This window comes from Hylobates moloch, unplaced genomic scaffold (assembly GCF_009828535.3).
Source record: "Hylobates moloch isolate HMO894 unplaced genomic scaffold, HMol_V3 SCAFFOLD_21, whole genome shotgun sequence".
Classification (NCBI taxonomy): Eukaryota; Metazoa; Chordata; class Mammalia; order Primates; family Hylobatidae; genus Hylobates; species Hylobates moloch.
The window spans coordinates 23634152-23652807 of record NW_026652296.1 but is presented as its reverse complement, the minus strand read 5'-3'; the positions used below and the strand labels follow the sequence as shown (position 1 = coordinate 23652807).

Here is an 18656-nt window from a genome sequence, read left to right as displayed (position 1 = left end):
CTGACCTCATGATCTGCCTGCCTCAGCCTCTCAAAGTGCTGAGATTATAGGCATGAGTCACTGTACCTGGCCGCTTGGAGGTTTTTAAGGGAAGGGAAAAGGAAGAAGACAGGGCCATAAAGGATTTCACAAAAATACATCATTAAATATGAAACTATAAGGATGGATTGTTGGCCAGGCATGGTAGCTCAAGCCTGTAATCCCAGCACTTGGGAGGCCAAGGTGGGCAGATTACCTAAACTCAGGAGTTTGAGACTATCCTCGGCAACATGGCAAAACCCCATCTCTACCAAAAGTACAAAAAATTAGCTGGGCATGGTGGTGCACACCTGTTGTCCCAGTTACTCGGGAGGCTCAGTGGGGAGGATCACTTAAGCCCAGGAGGCCGAGGTTGCAGTGAGCCATCATCGTGCCACTGCACTCCAGCCTGGGTGAATGAGTGAGACCCTATCTCAAAAAAAAAAAAAAAAAAGTTATTTTATTCTTAATATTGTTGTCAATTAAGCAGACATACTAACATTGTAACATTAACATTTATTTAGAATCTCTTTTGAAGCTGTCCTTGACCTGTTTCTCAAGACTGGAATTCTGCTGCGTGCAGTGGTACATGCTTGTAATCCCAGCACATTGGGAGGCTGACACAGGAGGACGACTTGAGGCCATGAGTTCAAGACTAGCTTGCCACACAACATAGCAAGATTCTGTCTCTACCAAAAAAAAAAAAACAACAACAACAAAAAAAATTAGCTTATTCATCTCTAGCTGTCAGTCCCTGGTGTGAGTCCAGTACAAGGGGAGGAAGGGGAATTAACAATCACTAAATATGTACTCTGTGCTCAATCTGTGTAATACCTCTTACATACACTCTTTCATTTACTCTTTCCAACAAGCCTTTAGTTAGAAAACGCTGTCTCCATTTTGTACATGAACCTGCAGATGAGAAATTAATTATTTTTTTAATGTTTCCAGAAAGTCAGCTATAATGCTGGCATTTGATCCCAGATGTGCACACTCCAAACTTCATAATATTTCCACTGTATTATTTTGCCTATTCCAAATATAGCTCTATTTACAGAGCGAATAATTGTGCTGATATTTGGTGAGATAGCATGTGCAATATAAAATCCAGTTTATGATTTAAATGGAGGCAGAAGATGTAGATATAGGCAAATCCTAACATCACCTATGTTAGCTCTTGTTTCTGTTTTGCCTTTCCCATTTGACAAAGAACTGTTTGTAGCAGTTAAGGGCTATCTTATTTTCTGAGATGGAGAGAACAGCGTGAAGGGCATACCATTAGCAGGTATGGTTATGTGTACCTGTAGTTCCAGCTACTTAGTAGGCTGAGGCAGGAGGCCAGGACTTCGAGGTTAGTGAGTTATGATCATGCCACTGCACTCGAACCTGGGTGACAGAGGGAGACCCTATCTCTAAAAGAAAAAAAAAAAAAAGATGTGAACCTTTTTTTTTTTTTGAGACAGAGTCTTACTCTGTTGCCCAGGCTGGAACGCAGTGGCACGACCTTGGCTCATTGCAACCTCTGCCTCCTGGGTTCAAGCAATTCTCCTGCCTCAGCCTCCCAAGTACCTGGGATTACAGGTGCCTGCCACCATGCCTGGCTAATTTTTGTATTTTAAGTAGAGACGGGGTTTCATCATGTTGGCCAGGCTGGTCTCGAACTCCTTACCTCAAGTGATCTGCCTGCCTCGGTGCCCCAAAGTGCTGCAATTATAGGCGTGAGGCACCATGCCCGGCCAAAAACTCTGTAGATTTTTAAATTATATCTGCAATTTTAAACTAAGAACTGCCCTCCTCTATATCTTCTTTAAGGTTTTGAAAGCAAAAGACATGTTGGAGGTAATTAAATGGGTAGAGGTGGCTTCATGCTGGCATTGTTTTAAGTCTGAAAAAAGGGGGCTGGCATCAGTGGCTTCTGTGGTTTCTGAAAGGATTGGTTTTTACCTGATGTTGCTTGCCTTGTGTTTCTAGGCAGCGGACCTGCCCATGAGCTTCTGCAACCAGTTCACTCTCTGTTTAGGTTTTGGTTCGGCCCTCGCCATCTGGACTAGTAACAGAGTCTGGGAAGCGATGATGCACAGCGAGGGCTCAGAGTCACACAGCAGGTCTCTCAGATCTAGCGGTAGGCAAACACAGGTTGGAGGTAAAAGCCCCTGAGATCTATGGAAATGAATGAAGGTCTAGATAGCAAAAAGCTTACATGCCCATAGCAGCTTAGATTACAGGTCCAACTGTCTAAAAGTTTATATATCAGTGAATTGATTTCAATTTTGATCTACAAAACCTACTGGTTTCTGAGTTGCCAAACATGTCACTCCTCTGCAATAATCACATTTCAAGTAGTCTTTCTAAAGTCAAATGATCTGGACTTACCAAGCCATGTCTAATGTGAATATCTAAGTTCCTGTGTTGGTCCTGGCAGTAACTCTTACATCATTATCCTCTTTTAATTAAAAAAAAAAAACCTTTTAGTTTTTAATGTTTTCTTTCTTTTCTTTTTCTTTTCTATTTTTTTTTTTTTTTTTTTGAGATGAAATCTCCTTCTGTCGCCCAGGCTGGAGTACAGTGACGCGATCTCGGCTCACTGCAACCTCCGCCTCCCAGGTTCAAGTGATTCTCCTGCCTCAGCCTTCGGAGTAGCTGGGATTAAAGGTGCCCACCACCATGGCCAGCTAATTTTTGTATTTTTAATAGAAATGGAGTTTCACCATGTTGGCCAGGCTGGTCTCGAATTCCTGACCTCAACTGATCCACCCACCTTGGCCTCCCAAAGTGCTGGGATTACAGGTGTGAGTCACCGTGCCTAGCAGTTTTTGTTTTCTTATTGCAAAAGAAATACATGCTCATTGTGCAGAAAATTTAGACATTACATGTAAGCACAAGAAGAAAAGTCACCCATAATCCTACCACCTAGCGATAACTACTGCTATTTTCAATATATATCTTTCTGGTCTTTTTTCCATACATTTATATTTACATACATATGCTTTTATTTTTTGTCCAAATGGAACCATATGACCAAGGAATTGCAAATGCTGGTTTTATTTAATGATACCACATCATCATTCATCTGAGTCATTTAAAAATTATTCTAGGCCAGGCACAGTAGCTCATGTCTGTAATTGCGGCACTTTAGGAAGCCTACGGAGGTGGATCACTTGAGCCTAGGAGTTCAAAACCAGCCTGGGCAACATGGCAAAACCCTATGCCTACAAAATATCAAAAAATGAAACATTAGCCAGGCGTGGTGGCTTATGCCTGTAGTCCCAGCTACTTGGGAGACTGAGGTGGGAGGATCCCTTCAGCCTAGTAGGTGGAGGTTGCAATGAACTGAGATCGTGCCACTGCATTCCAGCCTGGGCAACAGAGTGAGATCCTGTTTCAAAATAAATAAATACATAAATAAAATAAAAATTATTCTATAATATGTTTCATGGCTATTCAGGTTGAGGATCCCGTATCCAAAATGTTTGGGAGCAGAAGTGTTTTGGAAATTAGACCGTTTTGGATTTTGGAAGACTTGCATATACATAATGCGATATTTTGGGGATGGGACTGAAGTCTAAACACAAAATTCATTTACGTTCCATATACACCTTATACATATAGCCTGAAGGTAATTTTATACAATATTTTAAATAGTTTTGTGCATGAAACAAAGTTTTGACTGTGTGTGTGCGCGCGCACGCGCGTGTTTTAAACAGTCTCACTCTGTCACCCAGAGTGACAGATCTTGGCTCACTGCAACCTCTGTCTCCTGGGTTCAAGTGATTCTCCTGCCTCAGGCTCCTGAGTAGCTGGGATTACAGGTGTGCGCCACTACGCCTGGCTAATTTTTGTATTTTTAGTAGAGACAGGGCTTCACCATGTTGGCCAGGCTGGTCTTGAATTCCTGACCTCAGGTGATCCGCCTGCCTTGGCCTCCCAAAGTGCTAGGATTACAGGTGTGAGCCACCACAACTGGCTTGATTGTGTTTTGTCTTATGAGGTAGGTCAGGTATGGAATTTTCCCATTGTGGTATCACGTTAACACTCAAGAAGTTTCGGGTTGGAGAACATTTCAGATTTTGGATTTTTTTGATTAGGGATGCTCAACCTGTATATAATTCTACAACATGAACATGCTATAATTTCTTTAATTATCTATTGGTTCCAATCTAGATTATTTCCTACTTTTGTTATTCTAAATAACAATAAATGGACATTCCTGTAACTATTTCTGCTTATTTTCATAGAGTAAATTCCTAAATAAGAATTGATGTCAGGCTGGGCACGGTGGCTTACGCCTGTAATCCCAGGACTTTGGGAGGCCAAGGTGGGCAGATCACAAGGTCAGGAGTTTGAGACCAGCCTGACCAACATGGTGAAACCCCGCCTCTACTAAAAATACAAAAAATAGCCGGACATGGTGCCTGTAATCCCAGCTACTCAGGAGGTGGAGGCAGGAGAATTTCTTTTCTCTTTTTTTTTCTTTTGAGACGAAGTCTCACTCTGTCGCCCAGCCAGGCTGGAGTGCAGTGGTGCAATCTCGGCTCACTGCAACCTCTGCCTCCCAGGTTCAAGCAATTCTCCTTGAATCACACCTGGCTAATTTTTGTATTTTTAGTAGAGACGGGGTTTCACCACGTTGGCCAGGTTGGTCTCAAACTCCTGACCTCAGGTAATCCACCCACCTGGGCCTCCCAAACTGCTGGGATTACAGACATGAGCCATTGTGCCTGGCCCAAAGTTTATTAATTGGTAATCTTTGCCATTTCGACAGAAAAACGCATACTGTCATCTCATCATGATTTATTTTGCAAACCTCTGATTACTAGTAATATCAAATATTTTTCATCTATTTATTGGCCATTTGTAATTATTCTATGAACCGCTTATTCATATTGTTTGCCACTTTTCTTTTGAGGATTTCCAATTTGATTTAAGGGTATTAACCCTTTATCATGTTGCAAATATTGTCCTTCATATTATTGTTTGCATTTCACTTTTAACTATTTCTCTTTTTCAAAGTTGGTTTTTAAAATTTTTATGTAGACAGATCTACCATTCTTTTATTTTATGGATATGCCTTTGGCATCATACTTAGAAAAGGTTCTCTTTTTTATTTTATTTTTATTTTATTTTATTAATTTATTTTTTTGAGACAGAATCTTGCTCTGTTGCTCAGGCTGGAGTGCAGTGTCACGTTCTTGGCTCTGCCTCCCGGGTTCAAGCAATTCTCGTGTCTCAGCCTCCTGAGTAGCTGGGATTACAGGTGCATGCCAATATGCCCAGCTAATTTTTGTATTTTTAGTAGAGATGGGGTTTCGCCATGTTGGCCAGGCTGGTCTTGAACTCCTGGCCTCAGGTGATCTACCCTCTCAGCCTCCCAAAGTGCTGGGAGTACAGGCATGAGCCACTGTGCCAGGCCAGGTTCTCTTTTTTATGTATAATTCTCCAAGGTCTCAAAAACGCTCAAGATCTCTTCATAATTTGGAGCTTTATATTTATTAAGCAGTGTTTTGCCTTTAAATTCATCTTGTTTGCTTCCAAAATGTAACACTTCACTAGTTTGTAGTTTCTTTCACTTCTTGCATTGAGGTCTGTCTACATGTTCCACAGAACATTTATTTATTTATTTATTTATTTATTTATTTATTTATTACTTTTTGAGATGAAGGCTCGCCATGTCGCATCTTGGCTCACTGCAAACTTCGCCTCCCAGCTTCATGTGATTCTCCTGCTTCTGCCTCCCGAGTAGCTGGGACTACAGGGATGTGCCATCACACCTGGCTAATTTTGTATTTTTAGTAGAGACGGGATTTCACCATGTTAGCCAGGCTGGTCTTGAACTTCTGACCTAAGGTGATCCATCTGCCTCGGCCTCCCAAAGTGCTGGGATTACAGGTGTGAGCCACCACACCCGGCCATGTTCCACAGAACATGAAATGTCAATCACATATGCTTCATTCTAATCTATATGCACATAATTATATATATTTTCTCGATCTTTCATATAGATAACTTTTGAATGGAAAAGGAAGTTTCGTCCCCCATTTAGATTAGAAAATAATTTCCTTTTCTTTGAACAGAATCAGCCATGTAGAATCCTATCCCTTGGAATAATCTACATGGCTTCTTTCTTACTTTCTTTTCTTTTCTTCTTTCTTTCTTTCTTTTTTTTTTTTTTTTTTTGACGGAGTCTTACTCTGTCACCCAGGCTGGAGTGCAGTGGTGCAATCTTGGCTCACTGAAGCCTTGACCTCCTGGGCTCAAACGATGTTCCCACCTTGGCCTCCTGAGTAGCTGGAACCACAGGCGCACACCACCATGCCGATTAATTTTTTTTTTTTTTTAATAGAGGCCAGGTGCGGTGGCTCATGCCTGCAATCCTGGCACTTTGGGAGGCTGACGCGGGTGGATCACCTGAGGTAAGGAGTTCGAGAACAGCCTGCCTGGCCAGCATGGTGAAACCTGTCTCTACTAAAAATACAAAAATTAGCCAGGCGTGGTGGCAGGCACCTGTAATCCCAGCTACTTGGGAGACTGAGGCACGAGAATCTCTTGAAACCAGGAGGCGGAGGCTGCAGTGAGCCAAGATCGCGCCACTGCATTTCAGCCTTGGCGACAGAGCAAGACTCCATCTCAAAAAAAAAAAAAAAAAAAAAAAAAAAATATATATATATATATATATATATATATATACACACACACACATATATAGGGAGAGATGAGGTTTCACTGTGTTGCCCAGGCTGGTCTTGAACTCCTGGGCTCAAGTAATCCTCCCACCTCGGCCTCCCTAAGTGCTGGAATTACAGGTGTGAGCCATTGCACCCAGCCTCCTTTCTTTTGCTTCTGATGTCTGTGAGGAAGTGGGAGACCTTAGAGAAAAGTGGCATGATCTTTCTTAAATACGCTTTAGCTCCTAGCTGTTTCACCGTTATGTTTTTATTTTATAAGTAATGAATTGCTAGGATTTTGATTAGATTCTGCAAGTAATAATTTTGGATTGTAAGACAGCATCATATGGCATTTTCTAATGGTAGGACTACTTCTTAGTGGGAATAAAGAATGCCTGTTTTGGCCGGGCGTGGTGGCTCATGCCTGTAATCCCAGCACTTTGGGAGGCCGAGGTGGGTGGATCACCTGAGGCTAAGAGTTCAAGACCAGCCTGACCAATATGGTGAAACCCCGTCTCTACTAAAAATACAAAAATTAGCAGGGCATGGTGGTGCATGCCTGTAATCCCAGCTACTCGGGAGGCTGAGGCAAGAGAATCACTTGAACCCGGGAGGTGGAGGTTGCAGTGACCCGGTATCAGGCCACTGGACTCCAGACTGTGCGACAGAGCAAGACTTTGTCTCGAAAGAAAAAAAAAAAAAAAAAAGGATGCCTGTTTCTCAGAATAGGAGATTTGAAAGAAAAACATTAAAGAAAAAAATTACAGAAAAATGTGACTATAAAACATCTCTATTACCAAGTCCTACCTAAGTTACAGGACAACAGCTTATAGAAAATAGTACTGCAGTCATCTCTGTGGTACTTGTGAGGAATCATCATAATTTACTAAGATAGTATTTCTAGGTAATGCCTTATTTGCTGACAGACAAGGCTCAGGAACTGTCTCCGAGACTCATCAAAGCTAGTTTCCAGACAAATAGGGTCATGTCCTTTCCTGAAGGGGAAACTGGACTGGGATGGGACTGTCATTCAGCTGAAATCACCAGCAGGATTCCTGCTACAAAAACCAGGTTTTCTAGATCTCAGGGTCTCAGCTCTGCTATAAAGCCTTCCCACAGTGGCTGCCTCAGATACCTTCCAAAATATGGGTACACCCCAAATTCAAGGACTGTTATCACTTACCATCCTCTATCCAGTCAGTACCCATCCTCCTGAGCTCACTGTGATCCATGTACTTTGATAAAAGGCCTAAAGGCAGGATAAAGTCAGTGAGTCTGTGATCTGGCTTTTGCTCTTGGAAATAAATATCTAAAAGTTTTTATCATTAAGACATCTAAGCAGCTGGCAGAATCGGCCTTCTGATAATTAGGCAGATGCCAAAAACTGGGCTTCCAGGTGCCTGGTAGTTACCTATAGGTAACAGAGCCCCTTTTTCCAAGGTCATCTTCATAAAGAATGGGGATACTTGGCCGGGTGCAGTGACTCACAGCCGGGTACGGTGACTAATGCCTGTAATCCCAGCACTTTGGGAGGCTGAGGCAGGAAGACTGCTTGAGCCCAGGAGTTTAAGACCAGCCTGGGCAATGTAGCAAGACCTTGTCTCTTAAAAAAAAAAAAAAAATTAGCTGGGCATGGTGGCACATGCCTATAGTCCCAGCTACTCAAGAGGCTGAGGGAGGTAGGAGGATCACTTGAGCCCAGGATGTTGAGGCTGCAGCAAGCCATGATGGTGCCACTGTGCTTCAACTTGGGCAACAAAGTGAGACCTTGTCTCAAACCACCACCCCCGCCCACACACATAAAACTCCCACACCATACATACATAAAAATGGAGATACTGACTGGGCGCGGTGGCTTACGCTTGTAATCCCAGCACTTTTGGAGGCTGAGGCGGGTGGATCACCTGAGGTCAGGAGTTCGAGACTAGCCTGGCTGACATGGTGAAACCCCATCATTACTAAAAATATAAAAATTAGGCCGGGTGCGGTGGCTCACGCCTGTAATCCCAGCACTTTGGGAGGCCGAGGCGGGCGGATCACCTGAGGTCAGGAGTTCAAGACCAGCCTGGCCAACACGGTGAAACCTCATCTCTACTAAAAAATACAAAAATTAGCAGGGCGTGGTGGCAGGCGACTTAATCCCAGCTACTTGGGAGGCAGAGGCAGGAGAATCTGAACCCGGGAGGCAGAGGTTGCAGTGAGCTGAGATCAAGCCATTGCATTCAAGCCTGGGGGACAAGAGCAAGACTTCTCTCAAAAAAAAAAAAAAAAAAAAAAATACAAACATACAAAAATTAGCCAGGTGTGGTGGCAGGCGCCTGTAATCCCAGCTACTCAGGAGGCTGAGGCAGGACAATCACTTGAACCTGGAAGGTGGAGGTGGCAGTGAGCCGAGATCATGCCACTGCACTCCAGCCTGGGCAGCAAGAGTGAAACTCAGTTTCAAAAAAAGAAAAAAGAAAGAGGGCCAGGCACCGTGGCTCACGTCTGTAATCCCAGCACTTTGGGAGGCCGAGGCAGGCAGATCACAAGGTCAGGAGATCAAGACCATCCTGGCTAACACGGTGAAACCCTGTCTCTATTAAAAATACAAAAAAATTTAGCCGGGCGTGATGGCGAGCGCCTGTAGTCCCAGCTACTCGGGAGCCTGAGGCAGGAAAATGGCATGAACCCGGGAGGCGGAGCTTGCAGTGAGCCGAGATGGCGCCACTGTACTCCAGCCTGGGTAACAGAGCGAGACTCCGTCTCAGAAAAGAAAAAAAGAAGGGATGCTTGACAACACAATTTGGGAAAGTACGGGACAAAAGCGACTGTAGGAATGAAACGACTTTCTTTGTACCTACAAACAAGACTGCTGATCTTCTGATGGCAAGTTTTGGGTTCTTGAAGTACGTCAGTGTTTGTTCTAGGATGTTAATTTTCCCCTTGCACTTTTTTTCCTAAGTGGGGAAAAAAGTAAGTATAAAGCAATGAAGCAGCAGCACTCTTTTGATCAGCCTTACCATAGTTCCTGGGGTCAGAGACTCTATCAGAGAGAGTACAGTAGTGTTTGAAATAACTACAGTTGCTGAATGAGTATTATACCAGAATAACAAGCCCCTAGACCAAGTTATTCTAAATCCTGTGAATGCCCCTTGCTTGCACCCACTCGTGCCATATATTGTGCCTGTAATGTTTCTAAAGCCATCTTGGCTTCTCTGTATCTAAGTCTTTGTTCTTTAAGCTCCACCTTGAGTTCTGCCTCCCTATGAGCTTATCCCTGACTGCTTGCCTGCCTGACCTAACCCTGCTGTGAGCATTTTGCAGGTACTCCTCTCCTGGCACGCACTTTTTTACATCGAGGTTCTATCTCCTTTGCTAGCTTGCAGCCTCCCCTCAGGAAGTTTGTTTTTGTTTTTGTTTTTTCAGAAGGAGCCTTGCTCTGTCGCCCAGGCTGGAGTGCAGTGGCACGGTCTTGGCTCACCACAACCCTCGCCTCCTGGGTTCAAGCGATTCTCCTGCATCAGCCTCCCAAGTAGCTGGGACTATAGGTTCCTGCCCCCAAGTCTGGCTAATTTTTTTTTTGTATTTTTGGTAGAGACGGGGTTTCACCATATTGGCCAGGCTGGTCTCGAACTCCTGACCTTGTGATCCACCCGCCTCGGCCTCCCAAAGTGCTGGGATTACAGGCGTGAGCCACCGCACCCAGTCCCCTCAGGAAGTTTTAATCCTTGGGTTCTCTATGGCCTGTCATGGCTTTTAGGTGAAGGAAGGCACCTCTCAGTGGATCTTTTATAAGGACAGGCACCTCAAGAATAGGAGGGGGAGACTGGGCATGGTGGCTTATGCTTGTAATCCCAACACTTTGGGAGGTCGAGCTGAGTGGATCACCTGAGGTCAGGAGTTCCGGACCAGCCTGGCCAGCATGGCAAAACCCCAGCTCTACTAAAAAATACAAAACTTAGCCAGACATGGTGGTGTGAGCCTGTAATACCAGCTACTCGGGAGGCTGAGGCCTGGGCAACTGAGACTCTTGTCTCAAAAAAAAAAAAAAAAGAAAAAATAGGAGGGGGAAAATAGGAATTTATTTTGATAGAACTTATGGCTTAATTAACACGGACAACTTGTAGTTGACAGCACCAAATTTCCTTCTGTAAATACTGTCATCAGTGTATCAGCTATAGGTTTGGGTGCAGATCAGACAGATAATCCCTAATGGAAACCCCGACACAAAGGCACTGCAAGTCCGATCACAGAAAGCTTCTGTGGGTCCTAAAGAGGTGATACATATGGAAGATTCCTGGGAATAGTCAGTCCTAGGGTCTGCTAGGTGGTTATAGGATCAGCTTCTAGAAAACCATGGATGGGCTTCCTGAGGCAGCCCAGGCTCAAGCTTGACCCTGAGATCAGCCACAGTAGCCTCTGTGGAGTTTGTGAAGAGAAATGACACCATCTGGGTCCTGGCAGAACCAGTAGCATGCTGCCATCATGCTGCATGGCCACACAGCATGGCAACCCTTGCTTGGGACTCCCTGGACATGCTCTGATGGATAGTAAAACAATCCGTTCTAGTCAAGGCAAGGATTCAAGATAGTTATAAAAGCAATATATAACTCCATTTCAATTCAGTCCATAAGTAACTTTTTCAGCATCAACCTGACCTTGTAGCTTCTGACCCATGTTAGAAGGGCTCCTAAGAGTCCACCAGTCTTTTCGTGACTAGGGGTGGCAATCAAAACTAAATTTGTGACTCAGTTGGGAGGGAACTATAGAAACATAAATCCACAATAAAAAACAAGTCATAGACACCAACTGCTGATGTGAAAAGAAATGGGAAATGTTTCTTGTATGCCATGTTCTGTCATTAAATAGTGTGTCAGAAGAAAATAGGTCTCTCAGTATGTTAAAGAGTTAACAAAGCCATTATTGCTCACATACAAAGAATCTGCAGATTGTTCCTGCTTCAGTAGGTTTGATGTGCCAGGGATCTTTGGAGTACACTTCTTGGGGCAGCTTCCACTTCAGGAACTGGGCACATATAGTTAGGACTCGCCTGCTCTCCTGTGAAAAAGATGATCACAGATCAGCATTTTCAAACATTTTTATTTTTTTGAGATGGAATCTCACACTGTCTCTCAGGCTGGACTACAGCGGTGCCATCTTGGCTCACTGCGACCTCCACCTCCCGGGTTCAAGCAATTCTCTTCCCTCAGCCTCCTGAGTAGCTGGGATTACAGGCACCCACCACCACGCCCGGTTAATTTTTGTATTTTTAGTAGAGACAGGGTTTTGCCATGTTAGCCAGGCTGGTCTTGAACTCCTGGCCTCGGGTGATCCACCCACCCTGGCCTCCCAAAGTGCTGGGATTACAGGCGTGAACCACCGTGCCCAGCCTCATTTTTAAACAGAGGTAATCTTTCTTTGATAAAACTAGTACTAACGTGCAATATGAAAAGCTGATAAAAGAGAGCAGAAGGGCGGAAAGGAACTAGAATCCTGCCCTCCTCCTCCAACTTCTCCAAATAGTCCTTACGTGGAATCCACAAAAACCCTAGGGTTCTGGGGAGGATGTAGAAACCACTAGTGTTGGGCAAAAGTGACAGCTTGCAGATGTAATCCCTAGACCAGAGATTTGGGCAGGAATTCCCATTACCCTGTGCGCTAGAGATGAAGCTCCCACCTCCACTTACTGTTCCTATGCCATTTTTCTGTCACTCTACAAAGGAAGTGTAGCCCCTGACTTCTGTCCTTGTGGCATCTCTGGGTTGGAAGGAAGGAACTCTAGGGGACTGATCTCTTCCTGATCCACATCCTTGGGCAAAATTTAGCAAGTGGGTCTCTTTTCTAGTTCATTGTTCTCAGAATGCCACCCATACACCATGCAACACCTCTGATGAATCTCCAAGCCAGTATTTTATCTCAGGTCCACCAGATGTTTGGGCCATAAGAATTCGTTTGGCTACTGATGGGCATATAAATTACTTCAGCCACTATGTTTAGTGATTTATAAATATCTAATAAAAAGTTAAAGATACCTAGATATTCTACTTTAGGGTTTATGCCCTCAAGAAACTCTCATATGCGTGCACAAGGAAACAGGTAAAATAATTGCAGCACTATAATCATGAAAAATTGAAATGTCAGGCCAGGCACGGTGGCTCATGCCTGTAATCCCAGCTCTTTGGGAGGCCAAGCAGGTGGATCCCTTGAGGTCAGGAGTTCGAGACCAGCCTGGCCAACATGGCGGAACCCCATCTCTACTAAAAATACAAAAATTAGCCAGGCATGGTAGTGGGCAGCTGTAATCCCAGCTACTTGGGAGGCTGAGGCAGAAGAATTGCTTGAACCCAGGAGGTGGAGGTTGCAGTGAGCTGAGATTGCACCACTGTACTCCAGCCTGGGCAACAGAGACCCTGTCTCAAAAATATATATGTCTGTCTGTCTGTCTGTCTATCTATCTATATGAGTATATGAATGCTTCTTTTCTTTGCAGAGTTGGCTCTGGATTTGAAGTTTGAGGGATGAGAGACGCCGACAGTAGGCCTTACCTCAGCTGCTGCATCATTTTCATCCTGAGAATACAGAAGTAGTGGGACCAAGCTGTCCAGGACTTGGTTGTCTATACTCTTCTTATCTGGGTTTTTTACAGACTTTACGGCGGCTCCAAAGAGAGTCATGGAGAAACAATGAACGTCAGATCTCACCTAGGAAGGGAGTAGGCAAAGGGAAGCAATTCACTGAATGTGTGCATGCTTAGCTTGTAACAACTTGGGAGGGGTTGAAAAGCCAGTCCTGACATGAGGCTATTTAGCTGTATGTAGCTGAGGGCAAGAAATAAAATATACGTGGACACAGGCCAGGCGCAGTGGCTCATGCCTGTAATCCCAGCACTTTGGGAGGCTGAGGCGGGCAGATCACTTGAGGTCAGGAGTTCAAGACCAGCCTGGCCAATATAGGGAAACCCCATCTCCACTAAAAATACAAAAATTAGCCGGGCGTGGTGGCGCATGCCTGTAGTCCCAGCTATTCGGGATGCTGAGGCAGGAGAATCGCTTGAACCCAGGAGGTGGAGGTTGCAGTGGGCCAAGATCACGCCACTGCACTCCAGCCTGGGCAACAGAGCAAGCCTCCATCTCCCTCCTCCTCTCTCTTTATATATGGACACAGTAAGACTTGCCGCTTTGGCACTACTTGTTTTCTCTCTCTACAAGTGAGAGATGCACATAGTCTCACCTGTAGTCAGCAAACCTTGTGCCTGGTACAGGCAGGAACCATTCAGACAGGCTGTTTTGCTGAAATTCGAAATCCCAGCCTTGGTATGTTTTACTCTTCCAAGGATGCTAGTCATTGTGCTCCATGCATTTCCTCTTGAGAAATATATGGGATTTGGGACAGGGACATAAGTATCATCCACCATCTTGACCCAGTTCTAATAGTTCTTGAAGGCAAAGACAATGTTTTCCCCTTCCCCATCACAAAGCAGGGTAGTACCTTAGCAAGTTTCTATGTTTTTTTTTTTTTTTTTTTTGGTTAAACCTGAAAAACAGTAACATCTGCCCTATCAAAGTCACAGGTTACCTAGAAGGGTCTTAAGAGAGGAGGTTTGAAATGCTCTGAAAGTAAAAGTCCTATACCAAGTAGAGTGTATTTATTACTATACTAACTTCTGTTTGCTGTTATGCCCATTACCCTCCTCCTAGGAAAGTCTCTCCTCTCTGACTGTCTTACATCACCAAATAAGGAGAACAGGGTCCTCATCATGGCAGCCAGGGTAGTGAAATCCATTGTTCTAACAAGTTGCAGGAGTATCTGGATGGCTGACAGAATGATCTTCTTATCAGTTTCATGCAAGCTGTCTACAATGTATGGCAACAGGCTCTTGATGTCTTCTCTCTGCGTGGCCAAAGGGAGCACAACACCTTTTCTCCAAATCACATGTCACCTGGTACCAAAGGGGGTGCTCCCCATCTTTACTCAGTACCTAGTGCTCACTGATTTTTGTTAGGGCTGGCAGATCCAGAAGGGAGAAGAGGGGATATGATGGCCCTCTCTCAGTACTGGCAGGTCTGATATATAGAAGAGGGGCAGAGCTGCTTTGAGTTGCCTCAAGGGCAAAAGTGGGACCAGGCAAGGAAGGTCTAGGGCTATGGGCTTGGGCTCACTGTAAGGAAGAGCTCTGCTAACAAGGGAAAGTGGAACAGGTAGCTCAGGCCACGGTGAGCTCCCAAACACACAAGGTATCCAAACAGAGGCTCAAAGATCCTGATATGGTTTGGCTCTGTGTCCCCACCTAAATCCCATCTCGAATTGTAATTCCCACAAGTAGAGGGAGAGACTTGGTGGGAAGTGATTGGATCATGAGGGCGGTTTCCCCCATGCTGTTCTCATGATAGTGAGGGAGTTCTCAGGAGATCTGATGGTTTTAAAATGGCAGTTTTGGCCGGGTGCGGTGGCTCATGCCTGTAATCCCAGCACTTTGGGAGGCCGAGGCAGGTGAATCACTCGAGGTCAGGAGTTTGAGATCAGCCTGGCCAAGATGGCGAAACCCCACCTCTACTAAAAATACAAAAATTAGGCTGGGCACAGTGGCTCACGCCTGTAATCCCAGCACTTTGGGAGGCCGAGGCGGGTGGATCACCTGAGGTCAGGAGTTCGAGCCCACCCTGACCAACATGGCAAAACCCTGTCTCTACTAAAAATACAAAAATTAGCCAGGCATGGTAGCACATACCTGTAATCCCAGCTGTTTGGGAGGCTGAGGCAGAAGAATCGCTTGAACCCGGGAGGCGGAGGTTGCAGTGAGCCGAGATCGCACCATTGCACTCCAGCCTGGGTAACAAGAGCAAAACTCTGTCTCAAAAAACAAACAAACAAACAAACAAACAAACAAACAAACACACAAAAGCCTGGCATGGTAGTGCCTGCCTGTAGTCCCAGCTACTCAGGAGGCTGAGGCAAGAGAATTGCTATAGCTTGAACTCGGATGGCAGAGGTTGCAATCAGCCGAGATCACACCACTGCACTTCACCCTAGGTGACACAGCGAGACTCAATCTCAAAAAAAAAAAAAATAAATAAAATAAAAGTGGCAGTTTCCTCTGCTTTCTATCTCTCTCCTGCTCTGCCATTGTGAAGATGTACCTGCTTCCCCTTTGCCTTCCACCATGATTGTAAGTTTCCTGAGGCCTCCCTAGCCATGCAGAATTGTGAGTCTAGTAAACCTCCTTTGTTTATAAATTACCCAGGCTCAGGGAGTATCTTTATAGCAGTGTGAAAATGGATCCCCTGGCAGGAATTCAAGCAGAATTTGACCAAGGACTTAAGGGTTCTTCTCATTTTGAATGGGGATTCTGCTCTTCTGAAACTACTGAAAGGAAGCAGTCTCAGGGTTGTAAAGTTTAAACATACACATGGAAAAGTAAGTAGAATATAAACACAAGTTAGGAAGCCAGTTTAAAAAAAAAGAAAAAGTAAGTAGAATAAAGCAATAGATAGTAATGTATCCAATCAATCAGAATTAACATATACTGACATTTGTCATTTTTGCTTCAGAAATACTTTTTTTTTTTTTTTTTTGGAGACAGGATGTCACTCTGTCTTTCAGGCTGCAGTGCAGTGGTGCAATCTTGGCTCACTACAACCTCTGCCTCACGGGTTTAAGCAATTCTTCTGCCTCAGCCTCCCAAGTAGCTGGGACTACAGGCACATGCCACCATGGCTAATTTTTGCATTTTTAGTAGAGATGGGGTTTCACTACGTTGGCCAGGTTGGTCTCAAACTCCTGACTTCAGGTGATCTGCTCGCCTTGGTCTCCCGAAGTGCTGGGATTACAGGCACGAGCCACTGCACCTGGTCCCAAATATTTTTAAATAAAATATTTGGTGAAGTGGCTCACGCCTGTAATCCCAGCTACTCTGGAGGCTGAGGTAAGAGGACTGCTTAAGGCCAGGAGTTCAAGGCTGCAGTGAGCCATGATCATGCCTGGGCAACAGAGCAAGACCCTGTCTCTAAAAAAATTAAAAAAGTAAAAATAGGCCGGGTGTGGTGGCTCACGCCTGTAATCCCAGCACTTTGGGAGGCCGAGGCGGGCAGATCATGAGGTCAGGAGATCAAGACCATCCTGGCTAACACATGAAACCTCGTCTCTACTAAAAATACAAAAAATTAGGCAGGAGAATGGCATGAACCCGGGAGGCGGAGCTTGCAGTGAGCTGAGATTGTACCACTGCACTCCAGCCTGGGTGACAGAGCGAGACTCTGTCTCAGAAAAAAAAAAAAAAAAGAACTAAAAATAAATAAATAAATAAAATAGAACTCCAGGCCACCTGTGGTGGCTCACACCTGTAATCCCAGCACTTTGGAAGGGTGAGGCAGGCAGATCGCTTGAGGTCAGGAGTTCGAGACCAGCCTGGCCAACATGGTGAAACCCTGTCCCTACTAAAACATACAAAAATTAGCCAGGCGTAATGGCAGATGCCTGTAGTCCCAGGTATTTGGAAAGCTGGGACTTGGAGACTTGGAGAATCACTTGAAGCCAGGAGGCAGAGGTTGCGGTGAGCCGAGATTGTGCCACTGCACTCTAGCCTGGGTGACAAAGAGAGTCCCTGTCTCAAAAAAACAAAACAAAACAAAAAACCAAAAAGAAAAAAAAAAAGAAATAGAATTCCAGCGACAAAACTGAAGCTTCAGAAATTCCTCATGTCTTCTGGCTTAGGCTTAGTTTTCTCACCAGGCCTATGGAAGATGGAGCTTTCTTCCAACATGAATGTCAGTGATCTTTTTTTCAGATGACAAGCATCTTGGGAGCATATCAATGGTCTTTTCAATCTACTCCATGGGGCAACATTGTACAAGGCATAAAACAATACCTAAATGCTGTCCAGGTTGTGATAATGAGTATATCTCCCCTGCAAATTGCAGCTATCAACTATTATGAATATATAAAATTTGGACTTTTTATTTATTTCATTTAATTCCATTAACTTTTTTTTTCTTTTTTTTGTGAGACAGAGTTTCGCTCTTGTTGCCCAGGCTGGAGTGCAATAGTGCGATCTCAGCTCACTGCAACCTCCGCTTCCCGGGTTCAAATGATTCTCCTGCCTCAGCCTCCCGAGTAGCTGGGATTACAGGCATGTGCCACCATGCCTGGCTAATTTTTTTGTATTTTTAGTAGAGATCGGGTTTCTCCATGTTGGTTAGGCTGGTCTCGAACTCTCGACCTCAGGTGATTCACCCGCCTCGGCTCCCAAAGTGCTAGGATTATAAGCGTGAGCCACCGTGCCTGGACTTTTTTTTTTTTTTTTTTTCCCGGAGACGGAGTCTTGCTCTGTCACTCAGGCTGGAGTGCAGTGGTGCCATCTAGGCTCACTGCAACCTCCGCCTCCCGGGTTCATGCGATTCTCCTGCCTCAGCCTACTGAGAAGCTGGGATTACAGGCATGTGCCACCATGCCCGGCTAATTTTTGTATTTTTAGTAGAGACGGGGTTTCACCATGTTGGCCCGGCTGGTCTCAAACTCCTGACCTCGTGATCCACTCGCCTCGGCCTCCCAAAGTGCTGTGATTACAGGCGTGAGCCATCATGCCTGGCCAATTTCATTAATTTTTAAATAGTCAGTACTTGCCTATTTCTTATGCATAAAACTTTAAATGATACAAAAGGAGGTGCGGGGAAAAAAGACCCTCTCCCACCTACTCCTGTCCCCAGGCTACCCAATTGTCCTCAGCTGTTTTCAGTTTCTTAGGTATCATTTTGGGGTGATTAATTTGTGTCTTAGGAATCAGCGGTCTGGGCCAGGCGCTGTGGCTCACACCTGTAATCCCAGTATTTTGGGAGGCTGAGGTGGGCAGATCACTTGAGCCCAGAAGTTCGACAGCAGCCCTGGCAACACAGTGAGACTCTGTCTCTACAAAAATTTTAAAAATCAGCTGGGCATGGTGGCATGCGCTTGTGGTCCCTGCTACTCAGGAGGCTGAGGTGGGAGGATCACTTGAGCCCA

At 44.9% G+C, this 18656-nt stretch overlaps 1 protein-coding gene across 6 annotated transcripts in view; it reads right to left on the bottom strand.

The window, feature by feature from the left end:
* Window positions 1-514: 514 nt before the first annotated feature.
* MROH8 (maestro heat like repeat family member 8) overlaps window positions 515-18656 on the bottom strand; it is a 77380-nt gene continuing 59238 nt past the window's right edge. For 2 of the 6 annotated variants that reach the window (XM_032143062.2, XM_058432901.1), the window contains 7 exons: window positions 14388-14552; window positions 13208-13363; window positions 11598-11720; window positions 9520-9619; window positions 7864-7929; window positions 1963-2134; window positions 515-707 (listed from right to left, as the gene is read on the bottom strand). In XM_032143062.2, coding sequence (XP_031998953.1) covers window positions 1986-2134; window positions 7864-7929; window positions 9520-9619; window positions 11598-11720; window positions 13208-13363; window positions 14388-14552 — 759 coding nt within the window. In that variant the 3' untranslated portion in view covers window positions 515-707; window positions 1963-1985. Of the gene's footprint in view, window positions 708-782; window positions 931-1962; window positions 2135-7863; window positions 7930-9519; window positions 9620-11597; window positions 11721-13207; window positions 13364-14387; window positions 14553-15390; window positions 15489-18656 lie in introns of those variants that run through there. The other 4 variants (XM_058432900.1, XM_058432903.1, XM_058432902.1 and 1 more) reach the window with 4 other exon arrangements.